Below are 24,360 nucleotides of genomic sequence, written 5' to 3'. Positions count from 1 at the left end.
TTGGTGTCGTGGAGTTGTAGGAGTTCTTTCTATATTTGGATATTAGCCCCTTACCAGATATGTGACTTGCAAATGTTTTCTCCCGTTCTGCAGGTGGCCTTCTAACTCTATTTATTGCATCTTTTGATGCACAGAAGTTTTGAAGTTTGATGTGGTACTATTTCTCTCTTTTTACTTTGGTTGCCTGTGCACTGTTGAATTTTAATAACATATAAACATTAAAATTACACACTTTAAAAATGTATGCTTTACACACAATGTACTCTACATGGATGTTAATTCTGAAAACTCTTAGTTACACAGTAGGCCCCATACATATGGATTTGTGCTTGTTTCCAGAGTAACTTTTGGAATCCTGTGAATTTGCCTCAGACACAGTTCTTGTCTCCAGCCCCCACCACGGTACACATTTCTGTGCCTAAACAGTAGATCCGAAATGATCAGTGACGGCACCGTGATTGTCAAGACAGAGAAAACAACTCGTGTTATTGTTATTCAGCCATCCTATGAGCCCACTTATGATTCTTACCTGGTTTAAATTTTAAGACAGTGAAACAGAGTGCAAACTGTAAGGGGTAATATTTTTGTTGCTTAAGTGCAAATCTTACCTTCTACTTGAACTATTTTACTGAATTTTCATATTAGATTAAGAATAAAGATTTCTTCTTTGTTGCTATTCCCATTTATTAAATGGACCAGTACACTCTGGTATTATTTATTATTGCAACAGGCCAATATGTCAGTATACATTTTTAAAAAATACATTAATGTCATTAAAAATTATTAATCTATTACCTTTCCCTTTTTGGCTATTAAGTAATATTTTTTTTTTAATTAAAAACTTGCTTTTGCTGGCTTGCTTGTATATACAAAGCTCAATCAAACAAGTTTTAAAAAGTTATTTTTTCCCAGCCATTATTATGTTGCATTTAATGTTTTTTTTGTTTTTGTTTTTGTTTTGCCACACCACATGGCTTGTGGGATCTTAGTTCCCCCACCAGGGATTGAATATTGAACCCAGACCCATGGCAGTGAAAGCACCCCAGTCCTGACCACTGGACCGCCAGGGAACTCCCTCATTTAATGTTTATTACAGAAAATAATTTTTTCTTATAAAGGAGTATTAAAAGAAATCTTCCTTCCTAAGAGGTTTGATGAGCTAGGTGCGACACTGGAGGTATGAAATAGCCATTTGGGGAGCCAGGGGTAGGACGTACCCTCCTCCAGTTCTGGTGGCCTAGTGATGTCTAAGGACTCCTGTCCCTCCAGGGCTGCTGGTGTCAGACTTAGCCGGCTGGGATAACACCCGTGCCAGAACTTCTAAGGGGGCCTGACGGTATGAAGCTGCAATCAGCTTATCCTGCAGCCACTGTCCCATAGCGATGCCTTTGGGGACGAAGGGAGTAGGTGGGCGAGGATGAGGTGTTCAGTGGTCCGGGGGCAGCTAACTGGCCGAAGCAGTCCCCGACTCCGGCAGAGAATGGATGTGGCAAGTGGAAGAAAGCCGTCCTGAGTGAGAGTAGAAGCACAGATAGAAACTGGATCCTGTGAGCAGGCAGCATGTCTGCGCATTGAAGAAAAGCAGCGATTTCTGTAATTAAATGGCGCCATTCTCTTACACAAGATGAAGTTCGGGAAAGCATTCTGCCAAGGCTGAAACTGTTGCCGTGCTCCCAGACGTTTTCTTATTTTTTATTTCCCCAAACGTTGAGGTTTCCAGCCCAGAGACAGTGCTGAAGGCCTACAGTGGGACCCCCTTTCCTCAGTCCCCAGGGACCGTGACCAGAAGGTAGCTGCGGCCTTGTGCGGCAGGGAAACCCCTGCTGCTGGGCTGGGTCCTGCATATGGGGGTGTGCTGGGTGTGAGTGAGGGTGCTCTAAAGAAAAACTTTTACTCCAGCAGAAAGGGGCAACACAGACAATGCCAGGAGGGAAAGAGCGCTGAAGGGGGAACCTGGACATTAAAAGCTCATTTCAAGCCATTGCCGTGTGAACCTTACGTGGATCCTGATTCTGAAAATACAAACTGTGAAAAAAAAGCTACGATGTTTATGAGACACTTGGAAGTTTGAACTCTGCATATTTTATGACTGAGGAATTATTGTTCGTATTTTAGATGTGATAATAGTATTGTGGTTAGAGTGTACCTCTAAAACGGTCCTTATCTTTTAGAGGTAGGATGCCTCAGATTTGTTGCAAAATGATACGGGTGAGGGCTGGGGTTGGCTGCAGGCGCATGGTCACGGGACTGGACGGTCATGCCTGGGGCTTCAGTATACTATTCTATCAACTCTTGTGAATGCTTGAGCTTCTCCACTGCACAATTTAAAAAATCTATTTGTTGCAAAAAGATGGTAGGGCTTCCCTGGTGGCGCAGTGGTTGAGAGTCCGCCTGCCGATGCAGGGGACGCGGGTTTGTGCCCCAGTCCGGGAGGATCCCACGTGCCGCGGAGCGGCTGGGCCCGTGAGCCATGGCTGCTGGGCCCGCGCGTCCGGAGCCTGTGCTCCGCAACGGGAGAGGCCGCAGCGGTGAGAGGCCCGCGTACTGCAAAAAAAAAAAAAAAAAAAAAAAGATGGTAGATAGGTTCTAATATGACAACATACCACTAGGAGTAGTTCCTTGCCTTTGAAATTCCTTCTCAACCCTTATTCGCTCAAGAAGAAAGACCCCTATCGTCCAGTGCTTGGTCCTCTCCCTCTGAATGGTGAGAACAGGCCTGGGACTCTGAGCCTTTGACAGGAAACAGTGTCTCCTGTAACTTAACGGCATCCCTTTGTTTCGTTGTATTTATTTTGTGGCTACTTCTATTTTGGCAACAGATACTGTTTTTCTACTTACTGGAGTGACAAAGTTTCCTTTTTAAATATATGTAAACACTTTGATTTAAAGACAAATAGGAAATAACAGCACAGATGGTACTCAGATACTGTAAGGTTTCTCCAAGCGTGGAAGTCACCGATACAAGGCATTTTCCTATCTCATTTTATTTATCAGGTAGACAAATCTGGGGTCTCTTCATCCCTGAGGGTCTCTGTGCCTGGGGCAGCGTGGCCTGCTCAGGCCATGCCCACTGTCTCCCTGACTCTCAGATATAGCACTTGATACCCAGAGAAGGCGCCCAAAGGCAGAGAAGGAGGGTGCTGCATGGACCCCGGGGCCCCGACATGGTCCCTTACCAGGCTCACTGGCAAGTGAAAATGGGGGGGTGACAGAGTTAAGGACAATATAAAGAAAGGGAAACATCTCAAATGGGAAAATGTTCTATCCATCATTTTGTTGCTTCCCGTTCGTAGTGTTTTGCTGGGGAAATTTCCTGACCGCCTTAAATTAAAGCATACAGGTGGCCAGCAAGCTGTGTCCACCCGGATTATTTTGTTAGGCCTGTTTGTATGTTTGCTTTTTTGTTTGTGTAAGTAAACTTTTTTCTTTTTAGATAACTGTAGATTCACATGCGGTTTTAAGACATAGAGAGAGGGCTTCCCTGGTGGCGCAGTGGTTAAGAATCGCCTGCCAATGCAGGGCACATGGGTTCGAGCCCTGGTCCGGGAAGACCCCACGCAACTAAGCCCGTGTGCCACAACTACTGAGCCTGAGAAGCCCGCGCACCGCAACGAAGAGTAGCCCCCGCTCTCCGCAACTAGAGAAAGCCAGTGCGCTGCAACGAAGACCCGACGCAGCCAAATACAAATAAATAAATAAAATTGATTCTTTAAAAAAAAAAAAAAGACATAGAGAGAGACATATTTAAGACGTAAAGAGAGACTCATGCACCCTTTTCCCAGTTTCCCCCAATGGTGACTGCTTGCAAAACTATAGGACACACAGGGAACTATATTCAATATCTTGTAATAACCTACAATGGAATAGAACCTGAAAAAAATAGATATAAATGAACCACTTTGCCGTACACCTGAAATGAACACAACATTGTAAATCAACTATACTTCAATTAAACAACAATAAAAAAAACCCGTAGGACATCGCAACCAGGATTTACCATAGACACAGTCAAGACAGAACATTTCCAGCCGCACAGAGATTTCACATGTTGTCCTTTTATGGCCACATCACCCCCCACCCCTACCCCGTCTGGCCCTCACCCACTGTCAGTCACTCACCTGTTCTCCAGTTCTATAACGTTGCTTTTCAAGAACGTTATATGAATGGAATTATGCCGTATGTAACCTTTTGCGATTGGCTTTTTTTCCACTCAGCATAATTTCCTGCAGATTTGAGTTGTCCAGTGTGTCAACAGCTTGTTCCTTTATTGCCGAGTAGCATTCCATGGTGTGGATGCACCCAGTCTGTTTAACCATCACCTGTGCAAGGACCTCTATGCTGTTTTCAGTTTGGGGTTATTAAGTTTGTTTGTTTGTTTTGCGGTACGCGGGCCTCTCACCGCTGCGGCCTCTCCCGTCGCGGAGCACTGGCTCCGGACGCGCAGGCTCAGCAGCCATGGCTCACGGGCCCAGCCGCTCCGCGGCATGTGGGATCCTCCCAGACCGGGGCACGAACCCGTGTCCCCTGCATCGGCAGGCGGACTCCCAACCACTGCACCACCAGGGAAGCCCCAGTTTTGGGCTATTATGAATCAAGCTGCTTTGAACATTTTATGTATGGGCTTTTGTGTAAACATACGTTTTCATTTTCCTGGGATAAATGGCCAAGAGTGTGTATGTTTGTTTTTAATAAATCAATTGCATTCATTTACAGTTGAGCTGTTTCATCTACAAATCCACATTACTGATTTCTTCTCAATAATCAGAAGATCTGGAAAGATGGGGCCATAGGGACTCATGATCCTAACAGGCCAGATGGGCTTAAGATCCCTGATACTCCGCCTAGTCCTTTGTATTTATTTACCTGCTGGGCAAGGCTCCTGGTTTGCCAATTTAAGTGGGCATAATTGGAACATGATAAGTTATATCATGAATTTTTTTTTATATATCATGAATTTTAACTGTATACACACAGGCATTTGCTTGTATATGCATAAAATCTGTCTGGAAGTATACACAAGCAGAAAATACTGGTTGCCTCTGGGAAGGGTACTGGGTGAGGGGTAGTAAGGGGGAGTCACTTTTACTATGAGCCCTTTTGAGTCTTTTTTAGCTTAAACTCATCTGTTATTTACTAAAAAATGAATCAATAAAACATGCAAACAAGAACACTAAAAATTCCTCACAGATACCTGCTCTGAGGCTGCTTTGTCCATACAACTCTTGTTTCTTTAGACAAGAGAACCCATTGGAATTTCCCCACCCAGGGAAGAGCCCAGCTCCAAGAGATCTCTGGTCTGGGGCCTTTAGGCTTTGAGGGTGATCCCCAAACAGCCCTCCTCACCATCCAAAATCTGGATGACCCCTGAGGGGCACGCTCAGACCATCTGGGCCTCTCTGAAGCCTAGTGAGGTGTCTATGCCCAGCCCAGGGGCCACCTCCTCCAAGAAGCCTTTCCCAGCCTGATTGAAATTCAGCTTCTCCCTCCCTCATCAGGCAGGGGCATCCATGTGCGTATCCGGTTACAATCCAGGGCACACTTCCTGGACCCTTCACACAGGCTGGGCCCCAGTGCACTTACCCCGCCTCTTCCTGACCTCCCACTAGGCTGGGCCCTCCCCGCAGCAGATTAACATTTTAAAGGCACTGGTGCACAGGGTACCTGCAGAGCTCACCCCCTCCTGTAATTCGTGACAAAGACTATTACAAACCTAGGGCACAACCTGTAAAGTGAATTTAAGATTTAGGGTTTCTGCACGCACAATTCAGTGATGCTGAACGTTCTCGCTCTCGCGCTCGCGCGCGCTCGCGCTCTCTCTCTCTCTCTCTCTCTCTCTCTCTCTCTCTCTCTCTCGTGCGGGGGAGGGGTAGGATGTGCTCTGGCAGCGTTGGCGCCTTAAATCTGCCTTTTGGGTAACCTCCTCACGGCTTCCGGAAGACAGTCGGTGCAGCGCAAAGAAGGGCTTTGGGATCTGAGAGCCTCAGTGTTGCCCTTCGTAGCTGCGTGGTCTTCAGGCCAACTCACCCTGTTTCCTCCTGGAGAACTGGGGATCATGACGCCTCCCTGGCAAGGCCTGGAGGAGGTTGAAGGGGGAAGGAGCACCCACAGGGCCCCCAGGGCTTCAGCAGTTCGTTTGCCGTTGCGGAACTGGGCCCCTCTACTGGATGCGTGGGCCAGGATGCGCTCCGCATTCCAGATTTCCTGGGGGCCTTTGTGTGTTGATGGTCTGAGCTCAAGGTCTCAGGGGCCTGGCGGACTTGTTTGTCGGGCCCTGGCCAGGGTGATTGGCCAGAGGCGCTGAACAGGGCCGAATGAATGGCTGCGGGACGGCTGGGAGGCTCCACATCCGCGTGCAGTGTCGCCCGAGAGTTTGAAACCAAGAGTTTGAAACCAGGGATACGAGTGTGGAGGCCAGAAAACCGTGCAGTGCTTCCCGCGTGGTCGAGGGGCGCCACCGCCGCAGGGCGCCTCATCCCTTCTCCCCCGCCAACGGTGACTCGGGCGCGCGCCCCATCCCACTCACCCAGGCCCGCGTGGCCTCGGGTGCGCTCCCCAGCCCCTCCCTCCGCCCCGTAGGGACGGGGGCCGCGGGTGGGAGCCCGGGCCCCTCAGTTCCAGCGCTCAGGGCCCGCCGAGGCCCAGGAAGGGGCCCGAGGCCTCGGCCCTCGCCCCGCCCCCTCCCTCCTCCCTCCCGCGCTTATCACCTGCCGGCCGGGCGCGCGCGGCCGGGGACGGAGGGCACGAGGGGAGCGCGCGCGCGTGCGCGCGCGACCGGGCTCCGGGTCCCGGGAGGTGAAGAGCGGCGAGGATGGTGACGCGGGGCAGGCGGCTGTGGCCGCTTCTGCTCGCGCTCTCGGGGCTGCTGGCGCTGGGCCCCAGCGCGCCGGCGGCCAAGCTCAACATCCCCAAGGTGCTGCTGCCCTTCACGCGGGCCACGCGCGTGAACTTCACGCTGGAGGCCTCGGAGGGCTGCTACCGTTGGTGAGGCGCGGTCAGGCGTGGGGCCGGGTCGGGAGGCAGGCCTCGGGCGCGGGCGGCCAGGCGGGCGCGCTGCAGGTGCGCGGGCGCGGGGAGGAGGCCGCGGCCTCGGGCGGGTCTGGCGGGGCCTGCGGCGCGCGGCCTTCGGGCCCGGCCGGCGCCAGGAGGCCGGGAGCCGCGCGCCCCCAGCAGGCCCGCGCAGCAGGTGCGCCGGCGCGCGCTCCCGGGCGCCGGCTTGGCGGCCGGGCGACCACTGGCCTGGCGGCTGGTCGCGCGTGATCCGGCGGCGTGAGCGTGGGTCGCCCCTACTGCGCATGGCGGCGCCGAGGCCTCCGCGCTCTCTGGCGGGAGGGGGCCCGCCCGGGAGGTGGTGCGGATGGGAGCCCTGCTGTCGGCGGGACTCGCGGAGGGCGTGCGGCGGGCGCGGCGAAGGGCCAGCGAAGCCCTGCCCGCCCCGGGGCTTCCGGAGGGACCTCCTGCCGGAGGGAGAGGGTCGCACTGGCGCAGCTGGTCCCGGGATGCGCGTCCACGTGGTCGCACGCCTTTCTCGTCCAGGCTCCGGGAGAGGTGGTCAGGGCCCTGCAGAGAGACCTAGGCTGGGGACGCCGCTTTCCGGAGTTTGGTGACCGGGACTCACCCCTGGCGCCGGACTGGTGTGGGAATTGGGCTTGTGGAGAAGTGGGGAAGGTGTGTGTGGGAGTCGAATCAGTCGTTCAGCGTCTTTGGGAGGAACGGAAACCTTTGATGAAAGGTCTTTCGGAGAAAACCCTAGGTGTTTAACAGATGATGCACCTGTTTTACAGATGAGAGATGCAAGGGAATGGTTGGTGGTTCACCCCAGGTTGCCCACAGAGCAGGGTTGCCTTGATCCCTAGCTTCCTGGGGGGACGCAGGAGTTCTGCACCTTTTGTGGGGGATGTGATCTGGGAACCCCAGGAACTAATGAAACTAGAGGTCCGCCCCCACCTCACGGTAGCTGGGTGATGTGGTCCAGCCCTTCCATCCTTCAGATGGAGGAGCAGCAGCCTGAAGCGGCCTCTGGGTTCCACTCCGAGCAGGTTCATTCCTAGCAGGGTGCAGGCGGTGCTGGGTGTGACCAAGGCCCTACCACACCTCCCCGCCACCTTGCTGGAGATGAAAAGGAGGGGGTGATCCCCACGCGCTACGCCCTTGCTCCTCCCTTTGGTTCCCTGTTTCAAGGCTAGACAGTGTAACAGGGTGTGATCACAGTACAGAGAGTCCAACGTGTGTTAAGTCTGTTGGGATAGTCATCCGTGCACATCCGCGAGCCTAGTGCCGGAGCTCAGACTACCTTCTAGCTTATGTGCATTACTAGTACCTATTTGTGTTCTGAAGGTCACCTCCTGAAATAAGGACACGCCACATCAGACAAATGCATTTTGGGTTTAGTGCCCGCCTCCTCTGGAGGGTCGTATTTCTGGCTTGATATCACATCTTCTCTTTAACTTTTCTTCATCCCTGTCCAGGGCCCTGTCTGGTGTGGGGAGGTCACCTGTTAGTCCACACTTTGCAGGTGACCGTGCTTATTCTCTGGTTGAAGTTGTTCTCTTGATATGGGGGGCAAGAAAGAGGAAGCTGGCTATTAAAAGCAGCTGGCTTCAGATGAATCCGTTTCGGTGTATTTGTATGCTGCTTCCTCTGAGATTCTAGAGCTGTGTTTTTCGTTTCTGAAGTAACAACTTTTTTTTTTTTCTGACTGCATTTTCTTTTCCTAGAAGAGCTGGTGGATTTTAATTTACTTGTATAGTTTCTGAGGAGGAAGGGAAAAAAACATCCCTAATCACTGATGCATCAGAGGGTTGCTAAGTATCTTATAACTTGTTTTGAATCTGACCCATAGCTTTTATTGCAAATGTGTAACTGCTTACCTTAAGTGTCTTGGAGGTGTTTGGTGGTTGTGATTTTCCCCTTAACTTCACAGGAAAAGCTTCTGTCAGTCAAGCGTTGGAAATGTTTCCCTTATTTTAGTGTGTGCTTCCTAGTTCAGTCAGGTATTGCTTTAGTGTTTGAAGAGTCCCCTCTGGAGTTTTACGAGTGGGCCTAAAGGCAAGCTTTCTATCTGCATTCATCTATACCTGGGAGGAAAACAGCCTCTTCACCTAGGGAGTTCATTGTGCAGTCTGTGAGGTGAAGAACAGAGGAAATGAAAACCTTCCTGGACCTTGGGGGAATTTTTGCTCATCCTTGGACTTTTCGGCCAAGCTCCCACTTTACTGGAACCACTGCGTGCCTGAGCCCCAGGGGCTTTAAGTCTGCTTTTCCTGTTTCTTGATTTTATAGCATCAAATCATCAGGCAATTTTAAGGTCAGGGGAACTGTAGAGAGCATCAGGTTAAAACTGTTCACGTTTCAGTGGGAACCTCAGAGAGGGCAGTGCTCTGGGGGACGCGTATACGTAGTGGTCTTGAGTTTGGGACCGTGCCCCCTGTAGCACCTCTTTCAGGGGTTTGCAGCCTCTGGCGAATTGGCCAGACCTGATTGAACCCTTCCAGTCACAACGAGGGATTGCTGGTTATGTGGCAAACTCCTGATTCTTTTTTGCTATTTCATGTTATTGAAAGGGCTCCAAAGCATCTTTCATTAGCTTCTTTTTAAGGCATCCTTTATATAAATGACACGAGAGAGAAAGTTGGGAAAAGGGAGAAAAAGAGAAGTATCCCATAATCCTTTTTTTTTTTTTTGGCCGAGTGGCATGTGGGATCTTAGTTCCCCGACCAGGGATCACACCCACGCCCCCTGCACTGGAAGCGCAGAATCTTGACCACTGGACCACCACGGAAGTCTCCCATAATCCTTTGACTGTAACACAGTCAGTCACCATTTTGTTTTCCTTTTGATCACTTATTCCACTCCCCCACCACCACGAAGCTCAAACCTGGTATTCAGGTCACTTGGGAACTTCCTTCTCTACCAACCACCAGCAAGTGTTAAAGCCCAGCTGTTTTTCTGTGTTGCTTCATGATCTTAAGTTTTCAGTGCCTGAGCACCATGCTGCTGGGTAGAGGTTCCATCCTGCTTCCGTGGGTGGTTTTCTTCCTGCTTCCCTTGTGGGTCCCCCCCCCAACCAAGCCTGCTCTGCCCCTTGACGTGGCTTCCGCCCTGCAGGCCCTGCCTCTGTCATGGGGGACAGGGAAGGGTGGACCTGCAGGTGGATGGAGGGAGGGCTGTGTCTTCCTCTGCCCCCACTCACTGCTTCTTTGCACAACCGTCACTTCTCCTTTTTCCACTGTAGCTTTCTGGCCTGACCCTCCCTGTCCCCGGGTTTCCCTGTCCCATTAGACACCCTCAAGGTAAAAAATTAATTTCTGGTGCCAACATGTTGTTTCCATTTTTTCTTTTTAAAAAAAATTTGGTAAAATATACATATCATAAAATTAACCATTTTTAAGTGTCCAGTTCAGTGGCATCAAGACATTCACACTGTTATATAACCATTACCACCATCATCTCCAGAACTTTTTCAGCTTCCCAAACTGAAACTCTGTCCCCATTAAATGCTAATAACCCCTCCCCGTCCCCCGGCCCCTACAACCACCTTCTGCTTTTCCTAATACCCTGTAATATCTGCCTGTTTCTTTTTTGGGGGTGACAGTGTCCCCCACCCCCCCCAAATGCAGTAACATTGTTTCGATTCTTGTTTGTTTTTATCGTTACCTCGGATGGATCGCAAATGGTATAGGCTTTCTGTTTGCATTAGTGATATAAAGTTTCCTTTTAAAGTATTGTTTCAGGACTTCCCTGGCCGGTCAGTGGTTAAGACGGGGCACTTCCACTGCACGGGGCGCAGGTTCAATCCCGGGGAACCAAGATGCCACATGCCGTGGGGCACGGCCAATAAATAAATAAAGTACGTTTTCATTAAGGAAGAATCAATTTAAAAGAAAAATGTAAGGGACTTCCCTGGTGGTCCAGTGGTTGTGGCTTCACCTTCCAATGCAGGGGGTGCGGGTTTGATCCCTGGTCAGGGAGCTGGGATCCCACATGCCTCGCAGCCAAAAAACCCAAACGGAAAACAGAAAACAGCAGTGTGGTAACAAATTCAGTAAAGACTTTAAAAAGGTCCACATAAAAAAAGTCTTAAAAAAATTAAAAAAACAAATAAAAGAAAAAAGTAAGAAAAAGATACGAAGGTTACTTGGATGTAACCGGATGGGGGGCCGGGAAGGGCGGAAGGTGCAGGTGTCCAGGCAGCTGCCCCGGTGGGTGGCCAGAGACCCAAGTCCAGAGGCAGGGACTTTGAATGTTGCAGGTGGGGATGGCAGAGGGAACCAAATAGCAGAACCAGTTTTTCCGCTAATTCCTTTGCATACTTTGCATGTTATTCCCCACTCACCGGCAGAACCACATTCAAAACCAGGTCACAGACTCAGCTCAGTCCTGGGATGCACGGGAAGTGTGCCAGACCTTCTCATCAGTGGCTGTTTTACCCAGGTTCAGTAGCAGTTAAGGGAAGTTGATGACACATTAAGAAGCAGTATTAAGGCTGCATGTGGCGTAGGGGGTGATTGAGGAGATGGAGCCATTTTTCACTGAGGTCTGGCGGCCTGGGCCCTCCCATGGGCAGCCCCAGGTAGGTGGAGGCCATTAGCTCTGTTTTGAACAATCTGGGTGCATTCACCACAAGGCGGGAGGTGGTGTCTGGACCAGGAGTCTAGAGCCAGGCCCGGCTGAGGTGTTTTCCAGGAATGTAACCCTGGGCAGGTTACTTCACATCCGTGCAGGGGTTTCCTTGTGTATCAAACGGGGGGTTTCAATAGGGCTGTTGGGAGGCAAATAAAACACTTGTGATATGTTTTATTTCGAGCCTGACACAAAGTAAGCACATAATAAATGACAATTTTTTTTCTTTTTAAAAAAATATAGTACCAGTAGTTTGAATGAAATAAGGCCACAAGTCTTGAAGAATTCAGTCAGGGGATTTCATTTGTCTCAACTCTCCTGACTTTCCTGCATGTGACAGGAAGCTCAAACCAAAATAGTTTAAATAAAGCAGGGATGTTGTTTTGGCAGATTTTGTTTCAGGCCGCACACAGGGCTCAGCAGGACCTGGTCTCGGGCCTCAGCCGGGTGCCCCCTGGGGTAGCAAGAGGACGGGTCCAGCCCTGCAGCCCTTGTCAAGCCTTTCACGCCGGGTCTGAACACCTCCATCCAGGGGGATGCACAGCCGATCGGCCAGGCCCCAGCCACCTGCCTCCCAGGGTCCAAGGAGCATGGGTGCCCTGGAGCCTCATGGTCTGAGGGTGGAGGGGAGCAGCACCCCCAGAAAAGCTGGGTGCTGTTACTGAGGAGGGGGAATGGAGTCTGGGCAGCCAAAACCCAACACGGGTCCCCTGCAGGAATGACACTCATGTGTGCACGTTTGCCTTGCTTCCTGTTTGCCTTGCTTCCTGTTTGCCCAGCGTGTGTGTGTGGGGGGGGGGGGCGGGGCAGTATATATACCCTGGGTTTGCTCACCTGGGGCCCTTGTCGGGAGCTGCTGTGATCTGGGAGAGGGTCTCGCTGGGATGTGGGCGAGCAATTCGAGAGGAGAGGAAGCAGCATGCCCACCAGAACTGAACCGCAGGCTCCCCACCTCCTGTGCAGGACTTGGGGAAGGTTCTCAGGCATAGAGAGCCCTTGGTGCCTCTCGGTCCACTTAGGACATTTGGTAAAATTAAGTTTATAATTATAGACCTTCTCATAAAGAAAACTCCAGGGCTTCCCTGGTGGCGCAGTGGTTGAGAGTCCGCCTGCCGATGCAGGGGACACGGGTTCGTGCCCCGGTCCGGGAAGATCCCACATGCCGCGGAGCGGCTGGGCCCGTGAGCCATGGCCGCTGAGCCTGTGCGTCCAGAGCCTGTGCTCCGCGACGGGAGAGGCCACAACACTGAGAGGCCCGCGTACCGCAAAAAAAAAAAGAAAACTCCAAGCCCAGGTGGCCTCACTTGTAATTTCTATGAAACGTTTAAGGAGGAAATAGTACAAATCCTTCATAAACTCTTTCAGGAAAGGCAGGAAGAACAATCATTTCCTAGCTCCTTTTTATGAGGCCAACATTACACTGATTGCAAACCAGCCTCAAACATTATAAGCAAAAGAAATTCACAGACGCAGAGTACAAAATTCCTTAACAAAATAGCAGCACATCAAATCCAGAAACATAAAAAGGGTGTTGTGTTATGACCAACTGGAGTGGATCTCAGGAATGCAGGGTTGGTTTAACACAAACCAATCAATGTAATTGCTTGAGCAACAATAAACAATTCTTGTATCAACAAAATGAAGAAGAAAAGCCATATAATGGTCTCAATAGGTGCAGAACATTCAACAGTCATTCGTGATAGAAATTTGCAGCAAGTTCGGATTAGAAGAGAATCCATAAAAAAAATAAAAAAATAAAAAAAAATAAAAAAAATAAAAAAAAGAAGAGAATCCATAACCTGATAAGGGGCATCTACAAAAACTTGCACCGGGGCTTCCCTGGTGGCGCAGTGGTTGAGAGTCCGCCTGCCGATGCAGGGGACGCGGGTTCGTGCCCCGGCCTGGGAGGATCCCACGTGCCATGGAGCAGCTGGGCCCGTGAGCCATGGCCGCTGAGCTTGCGCGTCCGGAGCCTGTGCTCTGCAACGGGAGAGGCCACAACAGTGAGAGGTCCGCGTACCGCAAAAAACAAACAAACAAACAAACAAACTTGCACCAGAGTCTTATGCTGGGTGCAGTGAGGGCAAGAAATGAGCACGCACGGGCGCTGTCCTCAGGCTCAGTCTCCGAGGGGGTCAGACAAGGAGAAGGATCACACCAGCCATGGTCTCGGGGCCTTTGCCCTCGCCCATGCTTTTGCCCGAACGCCCTTCTCCCAGATATCCAGGGATCCTGTGTCTGCCCCTCCTCCTCACATGTCGCCTCTGAGGGAGGCTCCCTTCACCATCCGGTTGGAAACTACAGCCTTTCCCTCCCCTGCCTTCTATTTGTCCATAGCACTGTTGTCTGAGATCCCACCTCCACTCACTCATTTTGTCTATCCTTGTTCTCCTCCCACTAAAACGTAAACTCCGTGAAGGTGGGGATTAATGTGTATTTTGTACCTCGTTGTGTCCCCGGCACCTAGAACGGTACCTGGAATACTGCACATCACCCAATGAATATGGATTCAATGAATGAATGAACGAATGGGTGCATTAGGGACCCCAAGAAGGACCAGCTGTGAGAGCTGAGTGGAGGTTGAGCAGGGTCAGGGATGGGTCCGTGGAAGAGTTACCATTTCGCATGAGTCCTCAAGGCCGGGCCGCACAGGAGCTGGTGGGAGGGACGCGAGAAGTGGAGGGGTCAGCATCAGTGGAGGGATGGGGGGAAGCTGGGGGAGGGAGAACTTCAGAGCAGAGGTTAGACTTGAAGTCAGAAGCTTCAGGCTCTTGCCAGTGGTGAACCCTACTTCGGGCCTGAATCTTTGCCTGTGGCTCTGAGGATGTCTGCGGTTGGGGGTAGGGCCCCACCAGCAGGGATCAGGGTCAGGCTTCATTCAGGGAAGGGGATGGACAGGTCACACATGAACGATCACAATCCAGAAGGGCCCATGTTTTCTTACTTTCTTTAAAAAGCAAAGGTCTGTGGTCAGAATCTCGCCAAACACCTCAGGGCCCGAAGCCCTTCATTTAGGCACCTCCTGCTGGTGCCTGAGTTGGAGAGCTTACTATGTGCGACGCCCTGCAGTAAGAGCTTTACATCTGTCATCCTACCTAATCCGCCCCAACCCTTTGCAGCAGGTACCACTTTTATTGCCATTGTACAGCTGAGGAAACAGGCACAGAGAATTGAGGTGGAATTGTTTGCTCAATGTCACACAGCTGGCGAGTGGCAGCACCCTGCTGCCCTAGGCGTTCACCTTCTCAACAGAGAGTGAGGCCATGTCACCATCACTGCCTGCACCAGGGGCCCGGGGAGGCCCCTGAAGCTCCTCCCGTGGGCCTTAAGGCGAGTCCATGCGTGGGGAGGGTGGGCAGGCGTGCTGACCACCAGCTGAGATGCACAGAACGACCAGGTGGGCAAGCTGGAGCAGCTCTCATCCGTTCTGAGCAGCGGCCGTTCGTTTAAACTGGAGACAGAGGAAGGCTCTTCCGGCAGAAAAGCCATTGAGCCCGGACCTGCTTCCTTGGCAGAACGTGATGCTGTGTCCAAGTGACCTGGCCTTCGGAGCTGGTTTCTGGGTGGGCCTCTCAGCTGTCAGCTCTGTGCAGACCCCGCCTTCTCTGAGCTCTGCTCCCTGGACCCGTCCTGCCGCCTGGGCCATGAGCCCAGAGCCCGCGAGGGTTAGGCTGAGGGAGCTGGCGCGGCCCACGTGCCTTCTCCCCCCTTCCCTCCGTGCCTCATGTGGGTCCTCCCCAACCAGTGTGGGGACAGACTGGTTCTGAGAGCTCCAGCTATCAGTGTGAGAGGCCGCTCTGTCCTTGTTTTATAGAAACACTGGAAAATGGCGGCTGATGGGCAGCCCCGCCCCTCACAGCTGTCCTGGGAACGCCACTGTCAGAGTGCTGCCTTTTTAGTGTACCACGTATACGAAAACTTACTGTTTGCTTCAAAATGACCCCGTTTTTGAACATCAGACATCCTCTTCAGTATTAACATGTAGGAGCTCATAAGTTTGATACATTTGTTTTTCCTGAAACAATTAAAAATGAATGTGTAGTAATTAAATGACATAAAGAGTCAATTTAAAGACAGTTCATCGGTGCCTCACTGCTCTCTGGTGTTGTGTGCTCCGTACCCTGGGGGAAGCACTCGTGTGGTGGGAGGATTGTCTGATCTGGAGTCACACAGACCTGGCTCTGATCACTGGCCCCGCCACGTACAGCTGTGTGGCTTTGCGGAATTACTCAACCTCTCTGAGCCTCGGTTTGGTTTTCCCATATAGGCCTCCTGGAGGGTTAAGTAATCTGATGGACAGAAGTATTTGGCTCTGGGCTTAACACATGGTAGATAGTTTCTTTCGTTATCTTATTTGCTCTCCCTGTATTGGTCAGGGTTCTCCAGAGAAACTGTGTGTGTGTGTGTGTGTGTGTGTGTGTGTGTGTGTGTGTATACACGCCTCTGAAGGCTTTCAGGCAGGAGGAACTCCCTCTCATTTGCAGATGAGTCAGCCTTTTTGTTCTATTCAGGCCTCAACTGATTGGGTGAGGCCCACCGACACTGGGGAAGGCAATCTCCTTTACCCAGTCTGCTGGTTTAAATGTTAACCTCATCCCAAAACACCCTCAGACACACCCAGAATAATGTCTGACCAAGTAGCTGGGCACCTCATGGCCTGGCCAGGTTGACACGTAAAATTAACCACCACACTCCCCCAGCACACTTCTGTATTTTAATAACAGTCTCTGGGTGTCTCTGCGTTCGCCAGACGGGACCTGCTTCTGCCTCTCATCCCCTCTCATGTCCGGCGCTCTCTGCCTGCCTCGGGGTGCAGGGTGATTAACCATCGCTTCTGTGAAGAATGACCCATCCTCCCTCTGTGGCGAAGGTGTTTACCTGCCCTTCCGCCCACCTTCTCTGTAACCTCGGCCCCGTGCGCTGGGCCTTGTGCCTGTTGCCAAGGTTCCTGTCGGTGAGCTCTGGGTTTGTAGGGCCTGTTGGGGATGGAGGTGACCGTCTGGGAGGCTGCCGTGTGCCAGGTCCTGCCTAGAGGTCAGCAGGTACCTGGCCTCTCCTCCTCCCCAGGGACCGTAGGCGCTTTTCCCACCAATAGTTATTTCCAGTTCCTTGGAATAGTCCTGTCAGGTGACTGTTGAACATGGAGGTGTTTTCCAGTGTCCCGAGCAGTGACTCTCTGCCTGTGTGATATGTTCAGGGCTGGGGTGGGGGTGAGGTGGGAGGGGAGGTCCTCGCCCTCGGGATGTCCTGCTCCTACTAGAGGGGCCTCGGCTGCCTGTCTCCTCTGGGTTTGAAGCTGGTGGAGCCTGGCCGCTCTGTCCTGCGAGTCTGGGACAGATCGGGAGGGGCTGCGGCTCTGGCTTCCGGTCCCAGCCCTGCCTCTCCAGTGGCTCCAGAGGGTGACTTCTCTTCTTCTCGCCGCAGGTCATCGACCCGGCCGGAGGTGGCCAGCATCGAGCCGCTGGGCCTGGACGAGCAGCAGTGCTCCCGGAAGGCAGTGGTGCAGGCCCGCCTGTCCCAGCCCGCCCGCCTCACAAGCATCATCTTCGCGGAGGACATCAGTAAGGCCTCCCAGTGCGCCGCGTGGCCCCTGGTGGGGATGGGGGCTGAGGGGCTGGAAACACCCCGCTGAGGCCTCGGGCCACAGGGACGGAAGAGCCCATGGCCACGCTTCCCCTTCTCTTGTTGGGTCTGAGGACGCCCATGGAGCTGGGGCGACACTGAGGAGGCAACATGAACCCTGGTCCCTCCTGCCACAACCTTGTCCTGCTTGCCCTCCCGTGGAGGCTGGCTTTCATTTCTAAGTTATTAGTTGTTACCAAAATAACTCTTAATGGGCGTTGATTCAAAATGAAGAAAGTTGTGCAATGTTTCACTTCCCCATATTTAATTTGCCATATTATGGTCGTAAGATGCTTAGAAAACAATGAATTTTCTGTCATGCTTTTCCCCCACCTAACATGGTATGAAAAGTTTCCCATTTTATTATAGAATTTTTTTAACATCTTTATTGGAGTATAATTGCTTTACAATGGTGTGTTAGTTTCTGCTTTATAACAAAGTGAATCAGTTATACATATACATATGTTCCCATATCTCTTGCGTCTCCCTCCCTCCCACCCTCCCTATCCCACCCCTCTAGGTGGTCACAAAGCACCGAGCTGATCTCCCTGTGCTATGTGGCTGCTTCCCACTAGCTATCTACCTTATGTTTGGTAGTGTATATATGTCCATGCCACTCTCTCACTTCGTCACAGCTTTCCCTTCCCCCTCCCCATATCCTTAAGTCCATTCTCTAGTAGGTCTGTGTCTTTATTCCCGTCTTACCCCTAGGTTCTTCATGACATTTTTTTTTCCTTAAATTCCATATATATGTGTTAGCATACGGTATTTGTCTTTCTCTTTCTGACTTACTTCGCTCTGTATTTTTAATGGCCGAAGAATATTCTTAACCAGAGGTTGTGCTGTAAGCATTCCCGTATATGAGGCATTCAGATCGTTTTCAGATGTTTGTTTCAGTGTCAAATAGGAAAATAAATAGTTTCATTCGGGGAACAGTTTTGGGTTCCTTCAGGTTATTTCCTGCCAAGGATAGATTCGCAGCTTTACTGGGTCACAGCCTATGAATATTTTTAAGGTTTTTTGATAAATGGGGCTGAATGGCTTTCTCACAAAGTTAAGGGTGTACAAGTAGTTATATGGTGCCTGGAGAATGGTCGGAATGATTTCGTGTCACAAGCTGTTACTTTCTACATTAGAGGATTCTCCAGGTAATGCCATTTATGTGTCTTATTGATGGAGCAAGTAAGAAATCCGTGTAGACGTGCATACTCTTTTTTTATACTATAGTGTAGTTGATAGTCTTATGCAAAAATTGCAGTGTAAACACAGACACACACAAATGCACAAATTCCGGGTGTAATTGCTAATCTCAGGGTAGGGACAGGCGTTCAGAACAGCATCGTCCTTTTGGAGGCTAACTTATCATACCAGAACCCTTGCGTTTAGCTCAGTGGTTACACTCTGAACAAAACTCGGAAGTCTAGGAAGAGTGTTTTGCACACAGCTTTAAACGCTGGCGCTCGCGGTGGAAAAGTACAAGATGGGCAGTGAAAGTGTCTGGAAGGCCGTTACTTCCTGGACGTCCGTGCTGACTCTCGGGCCTCGTGGAGGTCCTGAGGGTCGACTCGGTTCTTCCAGCCCTGTTTCTTGGGGGGGATTGTTGGTTTCCCTTGTCTTTCCCAAAGAATAAGACCACCCAACCTATGAGGCGCTGGAGGTGGGGTGGCCGCCCTCCGGCTGACCCTGTGTTCCCTCCCCTGCAGCCACCGGCCAGGTCCTGCGCTGCGACGCCATCGTGGACCTCATCCACGGCATTCAGATCGTCTCCACCACCCGCGAGCTCTACCTGGAGGACTCCCCGCTGGAGCTTAAGATCCAGGCCCTGGACTCGGAAGGTGAGGCCACTGGCCTGGCGGGCTCTGTTTCTTCCTCTCCTCGTGTGCGGCCCGCTCTCCCCCAAGGCGGGCTGCTCCGGCCAGTGGGGCAATGTGGAAGAGGTCAGGACCACCTCTAAGTGGACGCCAGGCCCGTGGTGGCAGCGAGGCCACGGCCACTTCTCCACAGGGCCTGGAGGCCAGCTCCGTGCCTGTGCACAGCTGGGAGGGGCTCACGGGGTCACTGCTGTGAACAACAGAGGCTCTGGGGTCTGGGGCTGGCTTCCTGATCCAGACTGCAGCCTGCGTGCGCGCGCGCGCGTGTGTGTGTAAGAGAGCACGTCTATGCTGCCGGCCCCATGTACCATCCTTCACTTCATAGCAGAACATTGGCTTGTTCTGGGCTGGGATTCTTTGTGGAAGGTCTGTTCTGCTGGTTGGCAGACTGTCTTGGCTGTAACCTGACCTCTTGGTCAAGGAGCAAAGGGAAAATTTGTAGGTTAAGGTTCTTGTTGAAGAAAGTAGGTCAGGCAAAAGGCATCTTCCAGATGAAGGATCTTCTAAAACTTCACGTCCAAGCCAGGACTCACCTTGTCTTTGAAATCTCCCCTGACCACTCTAGCCCCCCCTGCCCTGGCTTTTTCAAAACATTGTTATAGATCAGGGTTTCTCAGTCTAGGCAGGATTGGCATTTGGGGTAGATAATTCTTTGTGGTGGGGACTACCCAGTACATTTTAGGGTGTTTGGCAGCATCCCTGGCCTCTATGCACCGGATGCCAGTAGCACCCACTGAGTTGTGACAACCAGAAATCTCTCCAGCCATCGCCAAATGTCCCTTGGGGGCAGAATCAGTGTTTCGAAGCATCTGTCCGAGCCTTCCTTCCGCTCTGTATTCATTCATCAGATAAGCTGCCCAGCTTCTCTGAACTCCCCTCTGATCTGTGAAGCTGACATAATGATGCTTACCTGGTCACGAGGACCTGGTGAGTGAGTGTGAAGGGTCAGCCCCGCCTGGTGTGTGGTGGGTGCTCAGTGCGCTGGGTGGCCATGGAGTGTGTTCTGCCTTCTGGGTCTGCCAGGTCCTGGGGTCCTGCTGTGGTGGGGCGGGCGCACTGGGCCTCTGCCCCTAGCGTCTCAGGCCAGGGGGTCCGCGGGTAGGTCAGGCCCCACATGCATCCCGGCAGGTGCGGTTTGTAATCACGTTGGGTGCAAAGTGTGAAGGGACCACTGGGTGGGAGAGCAACTCCAGGGGGCTTGGAGGTGGGGCGTGGAGGTCAGGGGTCAGAACAATTTCTTAGAAGGCAGGATGTTTGACTGAGCCTCGAGGGATGTGGGGTCTGCCAGGCAGGGACCCCGTTTCATCCTTGAGACTGAAATTGGAGAGGCCAAGGGACACAGGATATAAAGGGGCCTTGTGTCAGGTGTGGGATTTGCGCCTGGTCTTGAGGCAGAGGGCGCCGAGGAGGAGTTTGTGCAGCGAGCTGATGGGAGCTCACCTGCCCGACACGGTGGCGGGGGTCATATGCCGCTCACTGGAGCCAGGCGTCTCTGGGCGCCTCACCTGTCCTGACTCGTTTCACTTCCAGGAGCGGAGACTGAGAGAGAACACACAGTGCACACACAGACACACACAGACCAGTCACACACACTTCCTAGTCCTTCGTTCGCAGCAGAGCCAGAATCTGAGCTCCGGCCTGGTTGGGTCCCGGGTTCACTCTCAGCCAGGAGTCAGCACGTGTTTTCCGTGATGGGCTGGGTAGGAATTGTTTTAGGCTTTGCCGGCCCGATCGTCTCTGCAGCAACCGCTCAGTTGCGTCAGCGTGGCTCTAAAACACTCACAGACAGTGTGGAATGAAGGGGCGTAGCTGTTCTAATAAAACTTTATTCACAAGAACTGGTGGGCGCTGGATCTGGCCCAAGGGCTGTGGAGTGCCAACCCCTGCTCTTAACCTCTCTGGTCTATTTCCTGTCTTGTCACTTAAAAAATAAAGTTTCGTTTATTTAAAAAATTTTTATTTTATATTGGAGTATAGTTGACTTACAATGCTGTGTTAGTTTCAGGTGTACAGCAAAGTGGTTCAGTTATACATGTATCTATTCTTTCTCAAATTCTTGCCCCATATGGGTTATTAGAGAGTATTGAGCAGAATTCCCTGTGCTCTACAGCAGGTCCTTGTTGATTATCTATGTTATATGTAGTAGTGTGTACATGTCATTCCCAAACTCCCAATCTATCCCTCCCCACGACCCAAGGTTTGTTTATTTTTATTGGGATTTATATACCATGAAATTTACCCATCTCAAGTGTACAGTTCAGTGGTTTGTTTTAAAAGTATATTCGCAAAGTTGTACAGCCATCACCACTGTCTAATTTTAGAACCTTTTCATCACTGCAAACTGCAACCCCACACCCATTAGCAGTCGGTTCTTGTGCTTTTCTCTTTCCGGCCCCTGGCAGCCACTCATCTACTGTCTGTGTGTATAGATTTGCCTCTTCTGGGGCTTTCATATGAATGAATCATACAGTGTGTGGTCTTTGGTGTCTGCCATCTTTCACTGAGCCTGTTGTCAAGGTTCACCCACGTTGCGTCCTGTGGCGGTGCTTTGTTCCTTTTCATGGCTGAGTGATGTCCCATTGTATGGATGGACCACATTTGTTTATCCCTCCGTCAGTTGGTGGACAGTTGGGTTGCTGCCCCCTTTGGGCTGTTGTGAGTAGTGCTGCTGTGAACATGGGTTCGAGTCTTTGTGTGGGCATAGGCTTTCACTTCCCCTGGGTCTACACCCAGGAGTGGAATTGCTGAGTCAAAGGGCAACTCTATATGTGCCTTTCTGAGGAACAGCCGGAGAGTGTTTCCACAGTGGCTGTGCTGTTTCACATCCCCACCAGTGATGCATGAGTGTTCCGGTTTCTCCAAATCCTCACCATCACTTGTTGTTCTCCATCTTTTTTTTTTTTTTTTAATAGTTTATTCATTTTTAAGTCACTTTGGTTTTTCCCCTTGGGCAGCTGGTGGATGTATCAGGAATGGAAGGTGGCTGCCTGGCCTTCCTGTGTGGGACAGGTGCCCCGTGGTCCTAGGGGATCACGTTTCACAGTCCTCCCACTCCTAAGGTTTTGGTGGTGCATGTGGCCTGTTCCGGGGGGAACCCTGGCTCACCCAGGCCTGCATACACTGGCCTTTCAGGAAGAGCCCAGGTCAAGGCCCACCTTTGTGGCACCAGGTGGTTCACTCCCTGCCTCCCTGTTCGCTGTGAGGGTGTCCCCACCCAGAAGCGCTTGGACTAGTTCCTTAGAAATCCCCTCTTCCTGTGTCCTGAGCCTGTATCCTCCCTACTGGTCAGTCTCCGTTGTAAAGATGAACTTGACCTTCATAACCTTGGAGGGCCCCCCAGTCTCAGAAGGGATGTACCTTATCTAGGTTGGTGCCTGTTTGGTTTTTAACCTGCTTGTGGCTCAGCAAACATTGTTAGGTGCCCAGCCCTAAGTGTAGTCTTTTACCCCACGAGGGTGGATGGTAATTATACATTAGCCCATTGTACAGACAAGTATGCTGAGGCCTAGAGAGCTTCAGTGACTCACCCAGGGTCATGCAGCTCGTGGGCGGCAGAGCAGGGGCTGGAACTCTTGTCCACTAGGCCACACTGCCTGTCTCCAACTGCTGCATTTTTCCTGGGCACCGTGGTCTGCACCAGGGGCTGGGGTCTACTTTATTGGCCTGAGGCCATCTGCAGGGTTCCTGCCTCGAGTTAATGTTTTCAGAGTTCTCTCCCAGCCCGCATGTACCTGGTGCCCGGGCAGTGCTGGGGGCTCCGGTCCCCCAAATGCCACGCCTCACCTCCCACTCAGAGCACCGTCCACTCCCACTTCCGGATCTCTGCTTTCTGAAGCCCAGGCCCTCTGGGCATCCCCTCTAATATTTTCTCCTCTAGGGCTCTCCCAAGGTGGAGTTTGTCCCTCCTTGAAATCCCTCAGTGATTCGCAAGCCCAGCCTTGGGGCACGGGGCACTTTTTACTCGTTGTCAGGCTCCGCACTTGGGTAGAATTGGGATCACTTCATTCTTTGTTTGACACTGGACTTTGGGCCCAGCGGGCATCCAGCAAATGTTTGTTAAGTTGAATTGCTTAGTGTTTTCCGGCTGCCCTCCTGGGACCAGGACAGGGGGTGCAGCCTCCGGAGACTGGGCCCTGGGATTTCCTTGTTAATGTGAGCACTTGGCACATAGTAGGTCTAATAGCTGCTTTTTTTAAAAAAATTATTTTATATTGGAGTATAGTTGATTAACAATGTTGTGTTAGTTTCAGGAGTACATAATAGCTGCTTTTCAAAGAGACACGGCAAAACTCTAGGCAGAAGCTTCTTGAACCGCCCCTACCTCCAAGCCTGCAAATTCCTGCTGAATGTGTGGGTCTTGGAGCCTGTTTTGCTGGAAGGTGCCCTTGCCCACTGTCCACTCTGGGAAGTTGTAGTCAGGTCACGTGCCATCTCCTGTGGTTTTACTTTGTCATCCAGACGTCAGGGCTAGCTTCACACAGGCTCTCGTGCTACAAAGGTCCCCAGGCTTGGTTTAATGCTCCACCGTTGCCGTCTTGAAATTTTAATAGATTTATTTTTGTACTCGTGTTTTGTGAGTGGGGTCTGATGGGACTTGGAGCCTCCGTGATTTTGAGATCCTGCTTCCCTGCCACCTCCCTGCCTCCTGGGCTGGGTTCCTGGCCACCTGTGCCCTGTCCCCCAGTGTCCTGGGTCCTGCCTGTCCGCTCCCTCCCCAGCCTTGTCCTGTGACTACGGCCACCTTCCATCCCCAGCGGGGGCCTGGGATAGGCGCGTGTCCCCAGGGTATGCAGGGTGGAGCGTGGCAGAGGCCATCCCTGTCCCGGGGCACGTCCGTTCTAGAGGCTGCATTTTGGCCGGAGTGAGCCTCTCACCCACCCTCATCTGGTTTCCTAACATATCCATACACAGGCTACCGAGGGTTAGTGTGGGGATCAGCAGAGCGGGAAGGAGAGATGCCTGACTCAGTTTCCACAGAGCCTGCTCAGCTAGGACACAGTGTGTTGGTCCAGTGGCTGGCAGGAGGGGACCCCTGTAACTGGCACATCCATGTGTACCCCAAATTGCAGGGCAGGGCCTCTGGGTACCTCTAAGGGTCTGACTCACCCTAGAGTGTCCCTACCCGCCCAAGGGAGCACCCCCTCAGCCAGCCCCATGCCTGGGGCTTTCTCTGTCTCCTTCCAACTCTCCCAAGTCTGACTTGCGTCCCTCTGGTGCTTTCCCTGCCTTTGGAATGAGGAGCCCCAGG

General features: G+C 51.8%; 1 protein-coding gene across 1 annotated transcript in view; it reads left to right on the top strand.

Moving 5' to 3' along the window:
* Window positions 1-6,667: 6,667 nt before the first annotated feature.
* Window positions 6,668-24,360, top strand: part of NUP210 (nucleoporin 210) — a 100,000-nt gene continuing 82,307 nt past the window's right edge. Inside the window, exons 1-3 of the mRNA XM_030849519.3 lie at window positions 6,668-6,981; window positions 17,044-17,180; window positions 18,945-19,076. Coding sequence (XP_030705379.1) covers window positions 6,809-6,981; window positions 17,044-17,180; window positions 18,945-19,076 — 442 coding nt within the window. The 5' untranslated portion in view covers window positions 6,668-6,808. The remainder of the gene's footprint in view (window positions 6,982-17,043; window positions 17,181-18,944; window positions 19,077-24,360) is intronic.

This window comes from Globicephala melas, chromosome 11 (genome assembly GCF_963455315.2).
Source record: "Globicephala melas chromosome 11, mGloMel1.2, whole genome shotgun sequence".
NCBI lineage: Eukaryota > Metazoa > Chordata > Mammalia > Artiodactyla > Delphinidae > Globicephala > Globicephala melas.
Note: the sequence above shows the minus strand (reverse complement) of the source record. Positions and strands in the feature narration are given on the sequence as shown.